Here is a 17,769-nt window from a genome sequence, read left to right as displayed (position 1 = left end):
CTACGCTTTCCCCGCAGTCTTTGCAACCCACAGACCAGGAGATTTCCTCGGGTGCCTACAGCACAATGGCCCTGGGTTTCAAGCCCAAAATTGGATGGCTGCTTGCGCACCTGTCTCACACCTGTGAGACAGAATCGTTCACTCCCCTAAAAAGGGGGCTGAAGCCAGGGAAACAAGTAGTCTAGCTCAGCAGCTCCCACTCCCATGGAGTCCAGCAAGCTAAGATCCACTGGCTTGAAATTCTCGCTGTCAGCCCAGCAGTCTGAAGTCGATCTGGGATGCTCAGGTTTAGTTGGGGGCGCGGCATCTGCCATTACTGACACTTGAGTAGGCGGTTTTCCTCTTACAGTGGAAACAAAGTCCCCAGGAAGTTGAGACTGGGTGGGACCCACCACAGAGCCACAAAGCCGATGTACCCAGATTGCCTCTCTAGATTCCGCCTCTCTGGGCAGGGCATCTCGGAAAAAAAGGCAGCAGCCCCAGTCAGGGACTTACAGATAAAACTCCCATCTCCCTGGGAAAGAGCACCTGGGGGAAGGGATGGCTGTGGGTGCAGTTTCAGTAGACTTAAATATTCCTGCCTGCCAACATGGAAGAGAGGAGTGGAGCTCTGCTATGGGACAGTCTGACTCCTTAAGTGGGTCCCTGACACCTGTGCCTCCTGACAGGGGGGACACCTCCCAACAGAGGCTGACAGACATCTCATGCAGGAGAGCTCTGGCTGGCATCTGGTGGGTGCCTGTCTGAGATGAAGATTCCAGAGGAAGGAGCAGGCATCAATCTTTGCTGTTCTGTAGCCTCTGCTGGTGATACCCAGGGAAACAGAGTCTGGAGTGAACCCCCAGCAAACTCCAGCAGAACTGCAGCAGAGGGGCCTGACTGTTAGAAGGAAAACTAACAGAAAGCAATCGCATCAGCATCAACAAAAAGGGCATCCACACAAAAACTCCATTGGAAGATCACCAACAGCAAAGATCAAAGGTAAATAAATCCATGAAGATGAGGAAAAACCAGCGCAAAAAGACTGGAAATTCCAAAAATCAGAATGCCTCTTCTCTTCCAAAGGATCACAAATCATCACCAGCAAGGTAACAAATCTTGATGGAGAATGAGTTTGATGAATTGACAAAAGTAGGCTTCAGAAGGTGGGTAATAACAAACTCTTCCGAGCTAAAGGAGCATGTTCTAATCCAATGCAAGGAAGCTAAGAACCTTGATAAAAGGTTAGAGAAATTGGTAACTAGAATAACCAGTTTCAAGGAGAACATAAATGACCTGATAGAGCTGAAAAACACAGCATGAGAACTTCATGAAGCATACACAAGTATCAATAGCTGAATCGATCAAGTGGAAGAAAGGATATCAGAAATTGATGATCAACTTAATGAAATAAACCATGAAGACAAGATTAGAGAAAAAATAATGAAAAGGAATGAACAAAGCCTCCAAGAAATATGTGATTATGTGAAAAGACCAAACCTACGTTTGATTGGTGTACCTGAAAGTGATGGGGAGAATGGAACCAATTTGGAAAACACACTTCGGGACATTATCCAGGAGAACTTCCCCAACCTAGCAAGACAGGCCAACATTTAAACTCAGGAAATACAGAGAACACCACAAAGATACTCCTCAAGAAGAGCAACCCCAAGACACATAATCATCACATTCACAAAGGTTGAAATGAAGGAAAAAATGTAAAAGGCAGTCAGAGAGAAAGGTCGGGTTACCCACAAAGGGAAGTCTATTAGACTAACAGAAGATCTCTCTGCAGAACACTACAAGCCAGAAGAGAGTGAGGGTCAATATTCAAGATTCTTAAAGAAAAGAATTTTCAAACCAGAATTTGGTATCCAGCCAAACTAAGCTTCATAAGTGAAGGAGAAATAAAATCCTTTAAACAAGCAAATACTGAGGGATTTTGTCACCACCAGGCCTGCCTTACAAGAGCTCCTAAAGGAAGCACTAAATATGGAAAGGAAAAACTGGTATCAGCCAATGCATAAACAAACCAAAATGTAAAGACCATCCACACTATGAAGAAACTGCATCAACTAATGAGTAAAATAACCAGCTAGCATCATAATGACAGGATCAAATTCACACATAACAATATTAACCTTAAATGCAGATGGGCTAAATGCCCCAATTAAAAGGCACAGACTGGCAAATTGGATAAAGAGTCAAGATCCATTGGTGTGCTATATTCAGGAGACCCATCTCACATGCAGAGACACACACATAGGGTTAAAATAAAGAGATGAAATAATATTTACCAAGAAAAGGGAAAGAAGAAAAACAGCAGTAGTTTCAATCCTAGTCTCTGATAAAACAGAGTTTAAACCAACATAGATCAAAAAAGACAAAGAAGGGCACTACATAATGGTAAAGGGATCAATGCAACAAAAAGAGCTAACTATCCTAAATATATATGCACCCAATATAGGAGAACATAGATTCAAAAAGCAAGTTCTTAGAGACCTACAAAGAGACTTAGACTCACATACAACAATAGTGGGAAATTTAACACCCCACTGTCAATATTAGACAGATTCATGAGACAGAGAATTAACAAAGATTTTCAGGACTTGAACTCAGCTCTGGACCAAGCAGACCTAATAGACATCTACAGAACTCTCCACCCCAAATCAACATAATACACATTTTCTCAGCATCACACAGCAATCGTTCTAAAATCAACCACAAAAATGGAAGTAAAACACTCCTCAGCAAATGCAAAATAATGAAAATCATAATAGTCTCTCAGACCACAGTGCAATCAAATTAGAACTCAGGATTAAGAAACTCACTCAAGGCTGGGCGCAGTGGCTCAAGCCTGTAATCCCAGCACTTTGGGAGGCCGAGACGGGCGAATCACGAGGTCAGGAGATCGAGACCATCCTGGCGAACACGGTGAAACCCCGTCTCTACTAAAAAATACAAAAAACTAGCCGGGTGAGGTGGTGGGTGCTTGTAGTCTCAGCTACTCGGGAGGCTGAGGCAGGAGAATGGCGTAAACCCGGGAGGCGGAGCTTGCAGTGAGCTGAGATCCGGCCACTGCACTCCAGCCTGGGCGACAGAGCCAGACTCCGTCTCAAAAAAAAAAAAGAAAAAAAAAAAAAAAAAAGACACTCACTCAAAACCACACAATTACATGGAAACTGAATGACCTGCTCCTGAATGACTACTGGGTAATAATGAAATTAAGGCAGAAATAAATAAGTTCTTTGAAACCAGTGAGAACAAAGACACAATGTAACAGAATATCTGGGACACAGCTAAAGCAGTGTTTAGAGGGAAATTTATAGCACTAAATGCCCACATCAGAAGGCAGGAAAGATCTAAAATTGACACCCTAACATCCCAATTATAAGAACTAGAGAAGCAAGAGCAAACAAATTCAAAAGCTAGCAGAAGACAAGAAATAACTAAGATTAGAGCTGAACTGAAGGAGATAGAGACACGAAAAACCCTTAAAAAAAATCAATTAATCTAGAAGTTGTTTTTTTTTAAAGATTAACAAAATAGATAAAACACTACCCAGAATAATAAAGAAGAAAAGAGAGAACGATCAAATAGATACAATAAAAAATGATAAAGGGGATATCACCATGGATCCCAGAGAAATACAAACTACCATCAGAGAATACTATAAACACCTCTATGCTAATAAACTAGAAAACCTAGAAGAAATTGATAAATGTCTGGACAAATACACCCTCCCAAGACTAAATCAGGAAGAAGTCGAATCCATAAATAGACCAATAACAAGTTCTGAAATTGAGGCAGTACTTAATAGCCTCCCAACCTAAAAAATCCAGAAGGATTCATAGCCGAATTCTACCAGAGGTAAAATGAAGAGCTGATACACTTCCTTCTGAAACTATTCCAGACAAAAGAAAAAGAGGGACTCCTCCCTAACTCATTTTATGAGGCCAGCATCATCCTGATACCAAACACTGGCAGAGACACAACCAAAAAAGAAAATTTCAGGCCAATATCCCTGATGAACATTGATGTGATAATCCTCAATAAAATACTGGCAAACCGAATCCAGCAGGACATTTTAAAGCTTATCCACCATGATCAAGTCAGCTTCATCCCTGGGATGCAAGGCTGGTTCAACATATGCAAGTCAATAAACATAATCTATCACATAAACAGAACCAATGACAAAAAACACATGATTATCTCAATAGATGCAGAAAAGGCCTTTGATAAAATTCAATACCCTTCATGCTAAAAACACTCAATAAACTAGTTAATGATGGACTGTACCTCAAAATAATAAGAGCTATTTACGACAAACCCATAGCCAATATCATACTGAATAGGCAAAAGCTGGAAGCATTCCCTTTGAAAACTGGCACAAGACAAGGATGCCCTCTCTCACTACTCCTATTCAACATAGTATTCAAAGTTCTGGCCAGGGTAATCAGGGAAGAGAAAGAAATAAAGAGTATTCATATAGGAAGAGAGGAAGTCAACTTATCTCTGTTTGCAGATAACATGATTGTATATTTAGAAAACCCCATCATCTCAGCCCAAAAACTCCTTAAGCTAATAAGGAACTTCAGCAAAGTCTCAGGATGCAAAATCAATGTGCAAAAATCACAAGCATTCATATACAGCAATAATAGAGAGCCAAATCATGAGTGAACTCCCATTCACAATTGCTACAAAGACAACAAAATACCTAGGAATACAACTTACAAGGGATATGAAGGACCTCTTCAAAGAGAACTACAAACCACTGCTCAAGGATATAAGAGAGGGCACAAACAAATGGGAAAACATTCCATGCTCATGGATAGGAAGAATCAATATCATGAAAATGGCCATACTGCCCAAAGTAATTTATAGATTCAAAGCTATTCCCATCAAGCTACCATTGACTTTATTCACAGAATTAGAAAAAACTACTTTAAATTTCATACTAAACCCAAAAAGAGCCCATATAGCCAAGACAATCCTAAGCAAAAAAGAACAAAACTGGAGTCATCATGCTACCTGGCTTCAAACTATATTACAAGGCTACAGTAACCAAAACAGCATGGTACTGGTACCAAAACAGAAATATAGACCAATGGAATAGTAACAGAGGCCTCAGAAATAAAACCACACATCTACAACCATCTGATCTTTGACAAATGTGACAAAAACAAGCAATGGGGAAAGGATTCCCTATTTAATAAATGGTGTTGGGAAAACAGTCTAGCCATATGCAGAAAACTAAAACTGGACCCCTTCCTTACACCATATGCAAAAATTAACTCAAGATGGGTTAAAGATTTAAACGTAAGACCTAAAACCATAAAAACCCTCGAAGAAAAGCTAGGCAATACCATTCAGGACATAGGCATGGGCAAAGACTTCATGACTAACACACCAAAAGCAATGGCAACAAAAGCCAAAATTGACAAATGGGATCTAATCAAACTAAAGAGGTTCTGCACAGCAATAGAAACTATCATCAGATTGAACAGGCAACCTACAGAATGGGAGAAAAATTTTGCAATCTATCCACCTGACAAAGGGCTAATATCAATAATCTACTGGGAACTTAAACAAATTGAAAAGAAAAAAACAAACAAGCATCAAAAAGTGGGTGAAGGATATGAACAGATGCTTCTCAAAAGAAGACATTTATGCAGCCAATAAACATATGAAAACAAGCTCAACAACACTGCTCATTAGAGAAATGCAAATCAAAACCACAATAGGATGCCATCTCTTGCCTGTTAGAAGGGCGATCATTAAAAAGTCAGGAAACAAAAGATGCTGGAGAGGATGTGGAGAACTAGGAATGCCTTTACTCTCTTGCTGGGAGTGTAAATTTGTACAACTGTTGTGGAAAACAGTGTGGCGATTCCTCAAGGATCTAGAACTAGAAAAACCATTTGACCCAGCAATCCTGTTACTGGCTATATACCCCAAAAATTGTAAATCATTCTACTACAAAGACACATGCACATGTATGTTTATTGCGGCACTATTCACAATAGCAAAGACTTGGAACTAACCCAAATGCCCATCAATTATAGACTCGATAAAGAAAATGTAGCATATAAAGACCATACAATACTACGCAGCCATAAAAAAGAATGAGTTAATGTCCTTTACAGGGACATGGATGATGCTGGAAACCATCATTCTCAGCAAACTAACATAGGAACAGAAAACTGAACACTGCATGTTCTCACTCATGAGTGGAAGTTGAACAGTGAGAACATATGGACACAGGCAGGGGACCATAACACACTGGGGCCTCTCAGGTTGTGGGGGGCCAGGGAAGGATAGCATTAGGAGAAATACCTAATGTAGATGACAGGTTGATGGGTGCAGCAAACCACCATGGCACATGTATACCTACGTAACCAACATACACATTCTGTACATGTATCCCAGAACTTAAAGTATAATGATAAAATAAATAAATAAACTGAGTTTTATGTTAAGGTTCTTGAGTGTTGGTCAAATAAGTTAAGCTAAGGGGATTGGGGGATGGATTAGTTTTCTACTGCTGCTGTAATATTACCACAGATTCAATGGCTTACAACAACACAAATTTATTATCTTATAGTTCTGTTGGTTAGGAGTCTTAACACGGATATCACCGGCCAAAATCAAGGTATGGGCAGGGTTGTACTCCTTTCTGAAGGATCTAAGGGGAATATGTGTCTTTGCTCTTTTGTTTTTCGAGATGAGGTCTTGCTGTGTTGTCCAGGCTGAGGTGCAGTGGCGAGATGTCAGCTCACTGCAGCCTCAACCTCCCAGGCTCAAGTGATCTTTCTACCTCAGCCTCCAGAGTAGCTGGGACCACAGATGTGCACCACCATGTTCAACTATTTTTAAAAATTTTTTGTAGAGACAGGGTCTTGTTATGTTGCCCAGTCTGGTCTCAAGCTCCTGGACTCCCACCCTGACCTCCCAACATGCTAAGATTACAGATATGAGGCACTGCACCCAGCCTGCCTTTTCAGTCTTTTAGATACTGCCATATTACTTGCCTCACTGTTCCCCTTCCTCTATCTTCAAAGCCAGTAACCTGTTTCTTACTGACCATTCTTCTGTGGTCACATCTCCCTTACTCTTGTCTTTTACCTTCCTCTGACTTTTAAGGATCCTTGTGATTACATTGTGCCCAACTGGATAATCTAGGGTAATCTCCCTATTTTTAAGGTCAGCTGATTAGCAATCTTAATTCTATCTGCAAACTTAATCTCCTTTTGCCATATATTGTTCACAGGTTTGGGGGATTAAAATGTAGACCTCTTGGGGAGTGTTATTCACGAGGTAAACTGCAGAGGTTTGTAAACAAAAAAGAATGATGCTGAATTAATACAGTCTGGTTAATGTAAGTCAGACTTTTTCAGAATTGCTTTTGAGATTTCAATTGGGTTGTTGGCAACATGAGCCTAATCAAAATTCCACTCCCAGGCTGCTACGATTGATATGCAATTTCTAAATGTATGTTTAAAATACTAATACAGCTTGGGTAACACAGTGAGACCCCCCCATCTCTGCAAAAAATAAAAAAATGCCAGGTATGGTGGTGCATGCTGCTAGTCCTAGCTACTCGGGAAGCTGAAGTGGGAGGGGATCACTTGAGTTGGGGAAGTTGAGGCTACAGTGAGCTGTGATGGTGTCACTGTACTCCTGCCTGGGTGACAGAGCAAAACCCTGTCTCAGAAGTATAATAAAATACTAATATTAATATTACTGATAATAAAACTACTACCACACCTAACATTTCTTGGGCTTTATGTATTAGGCCCCTTTTAAACTAATTATATGAACTAACTTTATCCTGAAATATTGTGAGGAAGAAACAATCATTTTCCCTATTTTCACATGAGGAAAGTAAGATAGTAACTTGTCCAGGGTTACAAGGTGAGGATTTGAACTGCAACCCAGGCAATGTGGCTCCAGGGATTTTGTCATTACATTATACAGACTCCTTCTGTGTGTCTCTCTGGGTTGGGGGGCATGGCGTGTCTCATGAATATCTGTTTTGGGTTAGATATCAAAGGGTACAAGTTAGAAACAATGCTTTAGGAGATTAATTGGGGCAGGATCTTTTGAAACACCCATGCGGGAAGAAGTGGCTTTTTACCGTACTGAACCTACACAGACACCAGGCTTCTTTAGTTCAGGTCAATCTAAATACAACAGCAAAACCATCTACTCTTTTCTTTTCCCTCTCTTCCTCTCTTCCTTTCAACAAATATTTTTTGGTTATTGACAATGTTAAAACAAACTGTACTGGACATTATATAAAGCTCGTTAACTCAGACATGAGACTCCAATGAACAATATTTAGTGGAAGTAAATGATAAAATCTGCCCAAAATTTTGCTCATTAATTTATAAAATCATAATTGCATTATTGTAAACCTTTTTCATTTCTTTTTTCCACCCCTATTTTCTTCTCTATATTCTGTCTTCTAGTATCTCTCTGCCTCTACTCATATTTTCATTACCTTCTTTGAGCGTTGTTTTTCATCACTTTGCTCTCATGCCTTTTGTTTTTTGCTTCTCTCAGTTGTCTAGATTATTATCTCCTAGGTAGCCACACCATATATTGAACACACTCTGGAAATAAACTATTTTATTTTAAAATACTAAAATTCCCCTGAATTCATTTTCTCCTTTCCAACTGCTTTATCACTTTATTTCATCCATGAATAAAAGTTCAGACCTTCATTCACTCTGCTCCTTATAACAAGTTTTTTACTAAACTCCTGCTTATAATTCTCCCAAATCTCCTGACAATATATCTGTCTTCACATTTTTCTCTGACTTTTCTAGCAAATCGAATCTTGTCATTCCCCTACTCAAAATTCGTTTGTTCTCATGATCGACCAGATAAAATCCAAAGTCCCTTACAAGGTACAAACAATCCCTACCTACCCATCTAACTTCATTTTTACCTTATCTCCCAATTCCCCTTGGTGTGGTACTCTCTAGCAGCACAGGCATGCTTGTGGGTTACAGAACACATCACACTCAGCCATGCCTCTGTAATCTTCCATCTATCATTCTCCTATTCACTCTGCTGCTTTTCCTCCATCCATATGTAAAATTTCTAGTCATTCTTTAAGACTGTTCAAATGTTATCTGTGCTGTGAAGGATTCCCAGTCTCATTTAGGCAGACCTGAGAGTCCTCCTCTGCTCTCTCACATACTGTACATCCCTCCAATGTTTGCAAGAATATTGACATTAGCATTTGGAGTCAGGACTTGGGGTTTTCCATGTCCAATACGTAACACAGACTCCAGTACATAGTAGTTTAATCATCTTTATTAAAGCTACCTATTATTTAGCCTACCTACCATAACGATAGAGTATAGCTCTTCTTTCTGCCTGCATATCAGTTTCTCAAACTATATTTTTTGGAACACCAGCACCTCTACAGGAGTTGTATACTATGAATAGAGTTAGGCTTTAGATAGTTATGTAAAATGTAAGTTTGTTTTTATTATAAGTTTAAGAGAAAAGTCCAAATTTTCTTTTCTCATTTTTTAAATTTCATTTGTTTATACTGATACATAATAGATGTACATATTTGGAGGGGGGTACATGTGACAATACATTCATGTAATTTGTAAAGATAAAATCAGTATAATTGGGATATCCATCACTTTAAATATTTGTTTTTTCTTTCTGCGAGAAACATTTGAATTATTCTCTTCTAGTTATTTTGAAATACATGATAGATTATAGTAAACTATAGTCACCCTAGTAGCCTATCAAACACAAAGTCTTATTTCTTCTATCAAATTGTATATACCTTTTGTTTTTAATTTCATAATAATTCTCAAGTGCAAAGTTCACTTAAAAATCACCTAAACCATCTAAAATGAGAAATTTATGTTTGTTTTACCATCACCTGGATGAGGAGCAACAACAAAAATACAAAGCATATGTATATATTGCTGAAATGACAACATAATTACCTCCAAATTTACTTCTTTCCAACCCATCTCTGCTAACCTGGATTATTGCCAATGAAAGAATAAATTTTGCTCATTTGCCTTGTTTTTACTTACATTAACTGATGGAGTGATGTTGGCTCTGTGATTTTAAGCAGTTCATCTTAGCAAAACGTAACTGTTAGAAGGGAAGCTTTGGGGAAATATTCACTGAAAAACAAGTTGAGGTCCAATCAGGAATACAGAAACTATACTATGTAACCAAGGGAATATTATTAAAATGTTACACAGGGATGGAGGGATGGTTCTCCAGACCAAAAAGGGAAACACTGTGGTGATCCACAGATATAGGCTGTGGGAAGCTGTTACTACCCTTAGAGCTAGGAGGACAAGGGGAAAAGGTTGTGTTATTAGAACTCAGAAGTTTAGAGGAGCCATCCTTCTTAGCTGGGGCTTGGACCTCTGAGAAGTAGAAACAGCCTAGCTGGGGCTGGTACTTTTGAGGAGTCATGAGGACTCTGGGACTTAGAGTGTAAAAGAAGTAGGAGACTGGAATCAACAGCTAAAGACAGGATGACAGGTTATTATTGCTGAGGTGATGCTGATAGCAGGAAGCAAATGGAAAGGAGCAAGTCCCTTTTCTCCTACTCCAGGGGTCCACATTTCCTCCAGTAACCTCTATTGATAGAACCTGTCAGGAAGCCAGTTGGTAAAGGAGATACATTGTTTGCAGAGTCCTAGCACCAGCCTTACAAAACCAGGGCAGAACTATGAATACGAAGTGGAGAGATAATAGTTTAATAAACAGCACTAACAACAATTATATGAAGAGTATTAAACAATGGTCAGAGTAACCACCTTCCAGCTTAAAAAAACTATACACGATCAATCCTATGTTCAAAACCTTCAAGAAGTATAAACCTCTACTGAATGAGACATGCACTTGAGTATGGTATGTCATCATAATCATTTAGTCATCCAATTTGGAATCTATATGGCAGACATTATTCTAGGTACTTGGGGTTTTGGTTTTGTTTTGTCTTGGTTTTGGTTTTTTGCAGGGACAGGGTCTTTCTCCAGCTGCCTAGGCTACAGTACAGGGATGCGATCTTGGCTTACTGCAGCCTCGACCTCCCGGACTCAAGCGATTCTCCCACCTCAGCCTCCAGAGTAGCTGGGACTATAGGAACACGCCACCACACCCAGCTAATTTTTTTTGTATTTTTAGTAGAGACGAGGTTTTACTATTGATATGGTTTGGCTGTGTCCCCACCCAAATCTCATCTTGAATTGTAGCTCCCACAATTCCCACGTGTTGTAGAAGGGACCTAGTGGAAGGTAATTGAATCGTGGGGGCAGGTCTTTCCTGTGTTGTTCTCCTCATAATGAGTAAGTCTCATGAGATCTGATGGTTTTATAAAGGGGAGTCCCCCTGGACATGTTCTCTTGTCTGCCACCACGTAAGATGTGACTTTGCTCCTCCTTGCCTTCCGCCATGATTAAGGCCTCCCAAGCCATGTGGAACTGTGAGTCAATTAAACCTCTTTCCTTTATAAATTACCCAATCTCGAGTATGTCTTTATTAGCAGCATGAGGACAGACTAACACAGCCATGTTGCCCAGGCTAGTCTTGAACTCCTGGACCCAAGCAATCTGCCAGCCTCGGCCTCCCAAAGTGGTGGGATTTCAGGCAGGAGGCACCGTGCCTGGCCTACTTGAGTTTTAACAGCGAAAATATAGATACTTGCTTGCCCTTGTGGAATGTTCATTCCAGTGAAAGGGAACAGACAGTAAATTAGAGACATGTCAGATGGTAAGGGCAATGGAGAAAATAAAGCAAGTTAAGGGCAGAGGGATTAGGGTGGGGGCAGCTCTTTCATATGATGTGGTCCTGGAAAGCCTCAATGATAAATTTTATCAAAGACTCAAAGGAAATAAGAGGGAGAAAATCACATGAGCATACAGGGAAGATCTCTTCAGTAAGAAAGACTAGAATTTAATAAGAGTAAGGTTGTTGAACGTTTTGCAAGTGGATGGACTTTTCCGTGGTTCTGCAGTTTGTTTTTTATTATTTGCATAATTCTCTTTACAAAAACTGTGATCCTAACTGGGTAACATAAGCTTATTATCAAATACAGTACAAAGTTCAAATATTCTACAAAATATTGTTCACCGCTTCTACTAAAGGAAAAGCTATGCTTCCTCACACAGCAGGTTATAAAAAATTTGCTGATGTTAAGAAGAATTAGCCGAAGTATATAATGTCTTACCTCTCCTATAAAAATACCTCCTTTGTTTCAGAGTCAGCTATGAAATTCTAATAATAGTCTCAAACCTTTCACTCGGATTATGTTAGTAAATGTAAAATGCCCAGCACTGTACATAATTACTTCTTTGTTAAGATGTCAACCTTTGTTTTTTAGTTAAGAGTTAATGAACCTTGATAACTGGCAAACAATCTTTGAGCCAAAAGTAGGATGGACACCATCAGTACTCTTAACCCAAAACAATGAAACCATTGTTGGCATTAGGATTATGTTGCTTTCTGTTCAGATAATTTTTTTTCTGAAAAAAATGTATGCATACTTTGTTATTCAATGGTGTCAGAAATATTAATAAGTTAAGTATAATTAAGTATTCCTTAAACAGTTTGTTACTCAAACAATAAATGTGAACTTATCTATAAAGTTAGAGGACTAAAAATGGCACAGAAAGCAGTAATACTCTCATGTTAAAGGTTTTTAAAAAATTCACAGTATTTCTGCCCTTGAAAAACATGAGTTGTATATGTAACGTAAAATCTTTTTCTGTGGCCAGTAAAAATTTCCAACAGGAAAGCCTGGGTGGGTATGTCTAAAATTCATTCATCTGAGAATGTAATTTAAGATTGGGCACTTTTATTACAGAAAATAGAAATTTGAGTTACCTTATATTACTTTTTAACTTAAAGAATAATCTTGAGAGGTCAATGGTGTCCACTGGAAGGTAAGAACTTGGTTCTGGCAGGAAAACCATCACATATGGCTGGTAGTATTTGCAGAGCACTTAACCTCTGTGCCTAGGTTCTTGTAGCTGTCAAGTAGAGATAATAGTAATTGCTACCTTCCGTGGGAAGTGAGCTTGTGCTTTGACATCTTTAGTTGAAGATGCTGTATAAACACAAATTATTATTATTAGAACACAATACATATATGCACATAAAACACCAGCATGGTGCTCTTTTAATGCTTATGTAACATCTATAAATAATGCTCTTCCATGCTCTCTATTCACTTTAGGTCAGAGAAGATCATAGCAGACCACTATTCAATTTCCATAAGTATGGAGGAAATATATTTGTTAAAGCTCCATGTCATCTTTTTGAGAACTAAACCTGCTAATTCCTCATGGTCTCTGTAGCAATTGCCCAATGGCCCCCACCCAAGTTGAGCCTTTGGTATTTTTAAAAATGTTGGCTAAATTCTTGGAGATGCAGAACCATCAGGGAAAACCTGGAGGAATGAAATTGGCTAGTGATATTAAAATTTTGGTTGTTTAACATTTAACTGAGTCTCAACAACGTGTTAAAGTGCTATCTAAACAGATAATTAGCTAGTGGCTGTGCAGTGGGCTGTCTAAATTTAGCAGTGAAATTAGGTTTAGGGAATGAGAATATAGAAAAAGAAATTTTCTCAAGGGAAACGGTGGTGTCAGCACAGCTGAGGAATGTCACAATAGCTACATTTTGTCAATTATGATCATCATCAGGGGATCTCCCGGAGCGATGCAGGACAAGGTGTATTCATAAATGCATCTTGAGGATAGGTGATAGAAAACCTTGGCTGCAGGAGACAAGCTTACAGGGGACGACAGAGGCAGACAGGCACAGGGAGGGAGGGAAGAGGAAAGGGCTGGAAGGAAAAAAGGCACTAGACCGAGCGCTGGGAGACTGGATGGGAGGCAGAAGTTAAGAAAGAAAAAAGAGGTGGGCAGGGTGTAGAATGGCTTGTAGCCTTGGAGGTGAGTAAGGCCTTGTAATCCAGCGGGCGGAAGGTGGGAAGACCCTATTGACTGAAAGCCGAGGACAGCGTGGTCTTGGCCGCAAGCATGCATTAGTTTAGCTGCGACAGGCTAATTTCTGGGCGGCTGATCCTTGTTCAGCTTTCCTGCTACTGGAACACATTTATGGCTATCTCGTGTAGATGACAGGACCTACATAAAATTAATAGTGTCAGGCCTGCGGACTGGTGTCCTCTGCCTACAATCCGCCGCCCTACGACGGACAGTCCAAATTGTCCACCCTCCTACTCCCCCCCCGCGGAACCGATGTGGCAGTGGCTCCAAGGTCAAGCCGCCGGTACTGTGCGAGGCGGGAGGATGGAGAGGGCAGGGCGGGCAGCCACCTGGGATGAGCGAGGGTCATGGTGGACCACAGACGCTCTTCTTATAAGGGCAAATGTTTAATACTTCCCGAGGTCGCTTCTCTGCGATCAAAGGGAAACAGGCAAGAAAATAAAACTACACATACGAACATGCAAATGAAACAAAACCAAGGAAAAACACCAACGCACTCGTTGGGGGAAATCCATGGCCTCCTGTTGCCAGTCGCCCGGCGCGGAAAGTGGACAGCCCAGCGGCCAGTGAGAAGCAACAGCAAGAAAGCAAACCTTCTGAGACCCCTCTCCTCGCCCAGCTCAGCCGGCCGTTCTACCAAGCCGCCCTCCCACAGAAAAGAGCAGGAAAAACGCCTGTGCAAACGTGCCTTGGCGAGCGGGGGATAAGCGGGCTGGGAAGAACGGAGGGATTCGGAGAGCACAGCTGTCCCGGGGAACAGGAAGGAGGAGAAAGTCTCTCCCTTCAGTCCCCCGCGCCCCAGCGAGGAGGAAGATTACTAGTCCAGCAGGCTGCGTCCAGCTTCCTACACAGGAACCTTTAGCATGGGCAACGGAAGGGCAGCCCCATCCCGCCTTCCCCTCCCCACCCCTCCTCGTCCCAGGTCCCCGCCAGAAGGAGAGCGCCACCCGGGAGAGGCGAGGGCCGAGCGTGATTGTCCCGCAGCCCTCGCCTCAGTCAGCGCCGGGGCCTCCGTGGACCCGCTAGGGGTGGAGTGGGCGAGACCATTGGAAAGGCAGGGAAGGGGGGAAACCAGGCAGGAACGAGGGGCGGGGCCGACTAACCTATTCCAGATTTTCCTGTCCCTTTTAAAGCTCTGCTTTGGGAGAAACCCCGTTATCAAAGTGGATGAAAAGAGTTTTTTTTTTTTTGAAAGGGGAGGAGCATGTGTAGGAGGGCGGGGTGGGAGGAGACAGGGCTTGCGCCCGGGGATCAGACGGGAGCTGGAGTTGCGCGGGGAGGGCGGGCGAGTCGGGCGCCGGCTCTGAGGGTCGGCTTCTTTTCCCCCTCTCGCGTGGGGCGGGGTGGTGCGTTCCGAGTTCCCAGGAGTTCGAAGCGGGCGGGTGCCGGGGGGAGGGGAGTGGCGGCGGCGGCGGGCGGCTCCCGCCTCAGCCTCGGCAGTGGCGTCGGCGACGGCGGTGTCGAGGCAGCCGCCAGCGCTCCGCCGAGTGTCAGCCGGCAGCGACGGCGCTAGAGCTGGGAGCTGGGGACGCGCGCGCCGGACCTTCCACAGCCTCCGCCCAGAGCCTGAGGCGCCGGGGCCGGGGGAGCCAGGGGGCGGGCGGGAGAGCGGGCCGGGGGGAGGGTGGGGGATGGCGCGGACTCCGCGGCCGGCCCCGCTGTGTCCTGGAGGCGGCAAAGCACAACTTTCCTCCGCTTCTCTCCTCGGAGCCGGGCTCTTGCTGCAGCCCCCGACGCCACCTCCGCTGCTGCTGCTGCTCTTCCCGCTGCTGCTCTTCTCCAGGCTCTGTGGTAGGTGAACCTCGGCGGCCGGCGTGGGCTGAGGGAGCCGCCACTGAGGGTGCGGGCGCCGCGGCCGGCTCTGCCAGCCGTTCTTCGGGGCAGCGAGGCGGTTGGCTGTGCGAGCGAGTGCCGAGGACTTTGGTTGGAAACTTTTCGCCGCGCCCGGGGCGAGGCCCTGGAAGGGCCGGGCCAGCGAATGCTGCGCCGGCGGCCCGCTCCCCTCCCCCGCGGCCGCGCGGGTCGCCGTGCGGATGGCCGAGGGTTGGCGATGGTGCTTCGCGCTCCGAACTCCGGGTTTGCTCCGGGGACCGTTACTTCCTCGCTCGTTCCGTGGGAAGCCGAGAGCGCAGACTCGTGGGTTAAGGTGCCGGGATGCACGTTTGCCGCTTTCTTTTTTTCCCGGTGAAACTTGAGCTGTGAGGCCAGAAACACTAGGGACCAGAGCCCGACGGAATGAAGCCTCCGGGTCCACTTCTCATGGCCTTCCACCCTGGAGAAGGCACCATTTTAGCCCACCCAGCCGCAGAATCCCCTACAGCCAGTTTTCTTCCGTCTTGTGCCCCCCGCCCCCGCGCCCGGCTCTGCCCTGGCAGCTTCTGGATCTCTCTAGATTGAGCCTCGTCCCTGCCTTCCAGCTTGTGGGACGTCTCTCACACTGCCCGTGCTTATTTTACCAACCCCCAGGAACAAGATTTACGTGTTAAATACCTAATTTCATGGACTGTGTGCCCCGGCTGTTCTAACCAAAACAGTCACGCGCCTGTTTCCCATCCTTTCCCTCGTGTTGTGTTCCTGTTTTCCTGTCATGTTTGGGAGTTAGTCTCTGTGAGTTTTGTTCCCAGGTATGCCAGACCAGAAGCCTACTTATTAAGGATCGTGCTAAAAAAAAAAAAAAAAAGTCTGCCTTTCATGCAAGAGAAACGGACTTAAGTGGTAATTAATGGAAGGCAGTGATTTGGGAAAATAAGGACACCAGCCTTTGGTGGGAGAGGAGTATCAGAACACTGCGAGACATTATTAGAGGGCTCTTGGTAAGAAAAGTAGAGGGGCAGAGCTTAAGCTTGCTCAAAGATTGGTTTTCAGCATTTCGTGAAACCGTAAACTGAAGTTTTACTAGTATTTGTTAAAAGAGATGTGTGCATATTTCTTGGATAGTGTGATTTAGGAGGAGGAGAATCCTATTACACGGTAGGTGAGTCAAGGTAGTTGCTTATGAGGGAAGCAAAGTTTGCATGATGGAATTGAGTGTCCCGTCTGGGCTGAGAATTTCCACTTCCAGTTTACCACCACGTTTCCAGCACTGTAATGAAATCTAATTTACACAGAGTATAGTATGATAAATGGAATGTTATTAATTGTACACTGTTTCTGTATGCCGACTCCCCAGATACTTGATTCCAATACAAAGTTCTTAATGCTATATACCTTTTTAAATTGATGCCAGAGTCTAGATTGAATTTGTGTGCTGTTCTATTCCATGAAGGAGAATTGGGGATGTTGCTTGCAGTTGAGTGACAGGATAGTTGGAGGGGACCTTACGAGTTTACTATCCTGACTTCGTTTGTGTTAAGGACTGAGAGAATATACCTCTACAGAGGCAGATCTAGTTAGGCAAAGCTCTGTGGAAGACTGAAGCCAGGTAGTATGCATAGCTGATACAGGAATTATTTACATGATAATTTCTTAGTGGTTGTGAAAATGAATTGTTGATTACTTTTTGAAGGAACACATTGGTTTTCCCATGGAAGAAGAAAACACTTTTTAAAAATCTCCTCAATAATGTAGCATTGGAAGGACTTGATATTTTAATTCAGAGCCTAATGTTAAAACTTAAGCAGTGTAGGCAAATGGACTGTGTTTTAAAGCAGGTGTAGTGTTTAGAGTCAACTCTTCTTGTTGTAGAGGTAGACACTAGTTTTGTATTCCTGTGTGCTACTCATTTAAAACAGCTTCCTTTTTTGGCTTAATAGTGTTATAACACCCTAATTTGTGAGCCCTT

The 17,769-nt window shown here is 42.8% G+C and overlaps 1 protein-coding gene across 5 annotated transcripts in view; it reads left to right on the top strand.

Moving 5' to 3' along the window:
• Window positions 1–15,417: 15,417 nt before the first annotated feature.
• NECTIN3 (nectin cell adhesion molecule 3) overlaps window positions 15,418–17,769 on the top strand; it is a 123,367-nt gene continuing 121,015 nt past the window's right edge. For 2 of the 5 annotated variants that reach the window (XM_005548201.5, XM_005548203.5), the window contains exon 1: window positions 15,418–15,779. In XM_005548201.5, the coding sequence (XP_005548258.1) occupies window positions 15,620–15,779 (160 nt within the window). In that variant the 5' untranslated portion in view covers window positions 15,418–15,619. Of the gene's footprint in view, window positions 15,780–15,991; window positions 16,125–16,588; window positions 16,802–17,769 lie in introns of those variants that run through there. The other 3 variants (XM_015446463.4, XM_005548202.5, XM_074033778.1) reach the window with 3 other exon arrangements.

Source organism: Macaca fascicularis, chromosome 2 (genome assembly GCF_037993035.2).
Source record: "Macaca fascicularis isolate 582-1 chromosome 2, T2T-MFA8v1.1".
NCBI classification, from domain to species: domain Eukaryota; kingdom Metazoa; phylum Chordata; class Mammalia; order Primates; family Cercopithecidae; genus Macaca; species Macaca fascicularis.
This window is presented reverse-complemented; position numbering and strand designations above follow the sequence as displayed.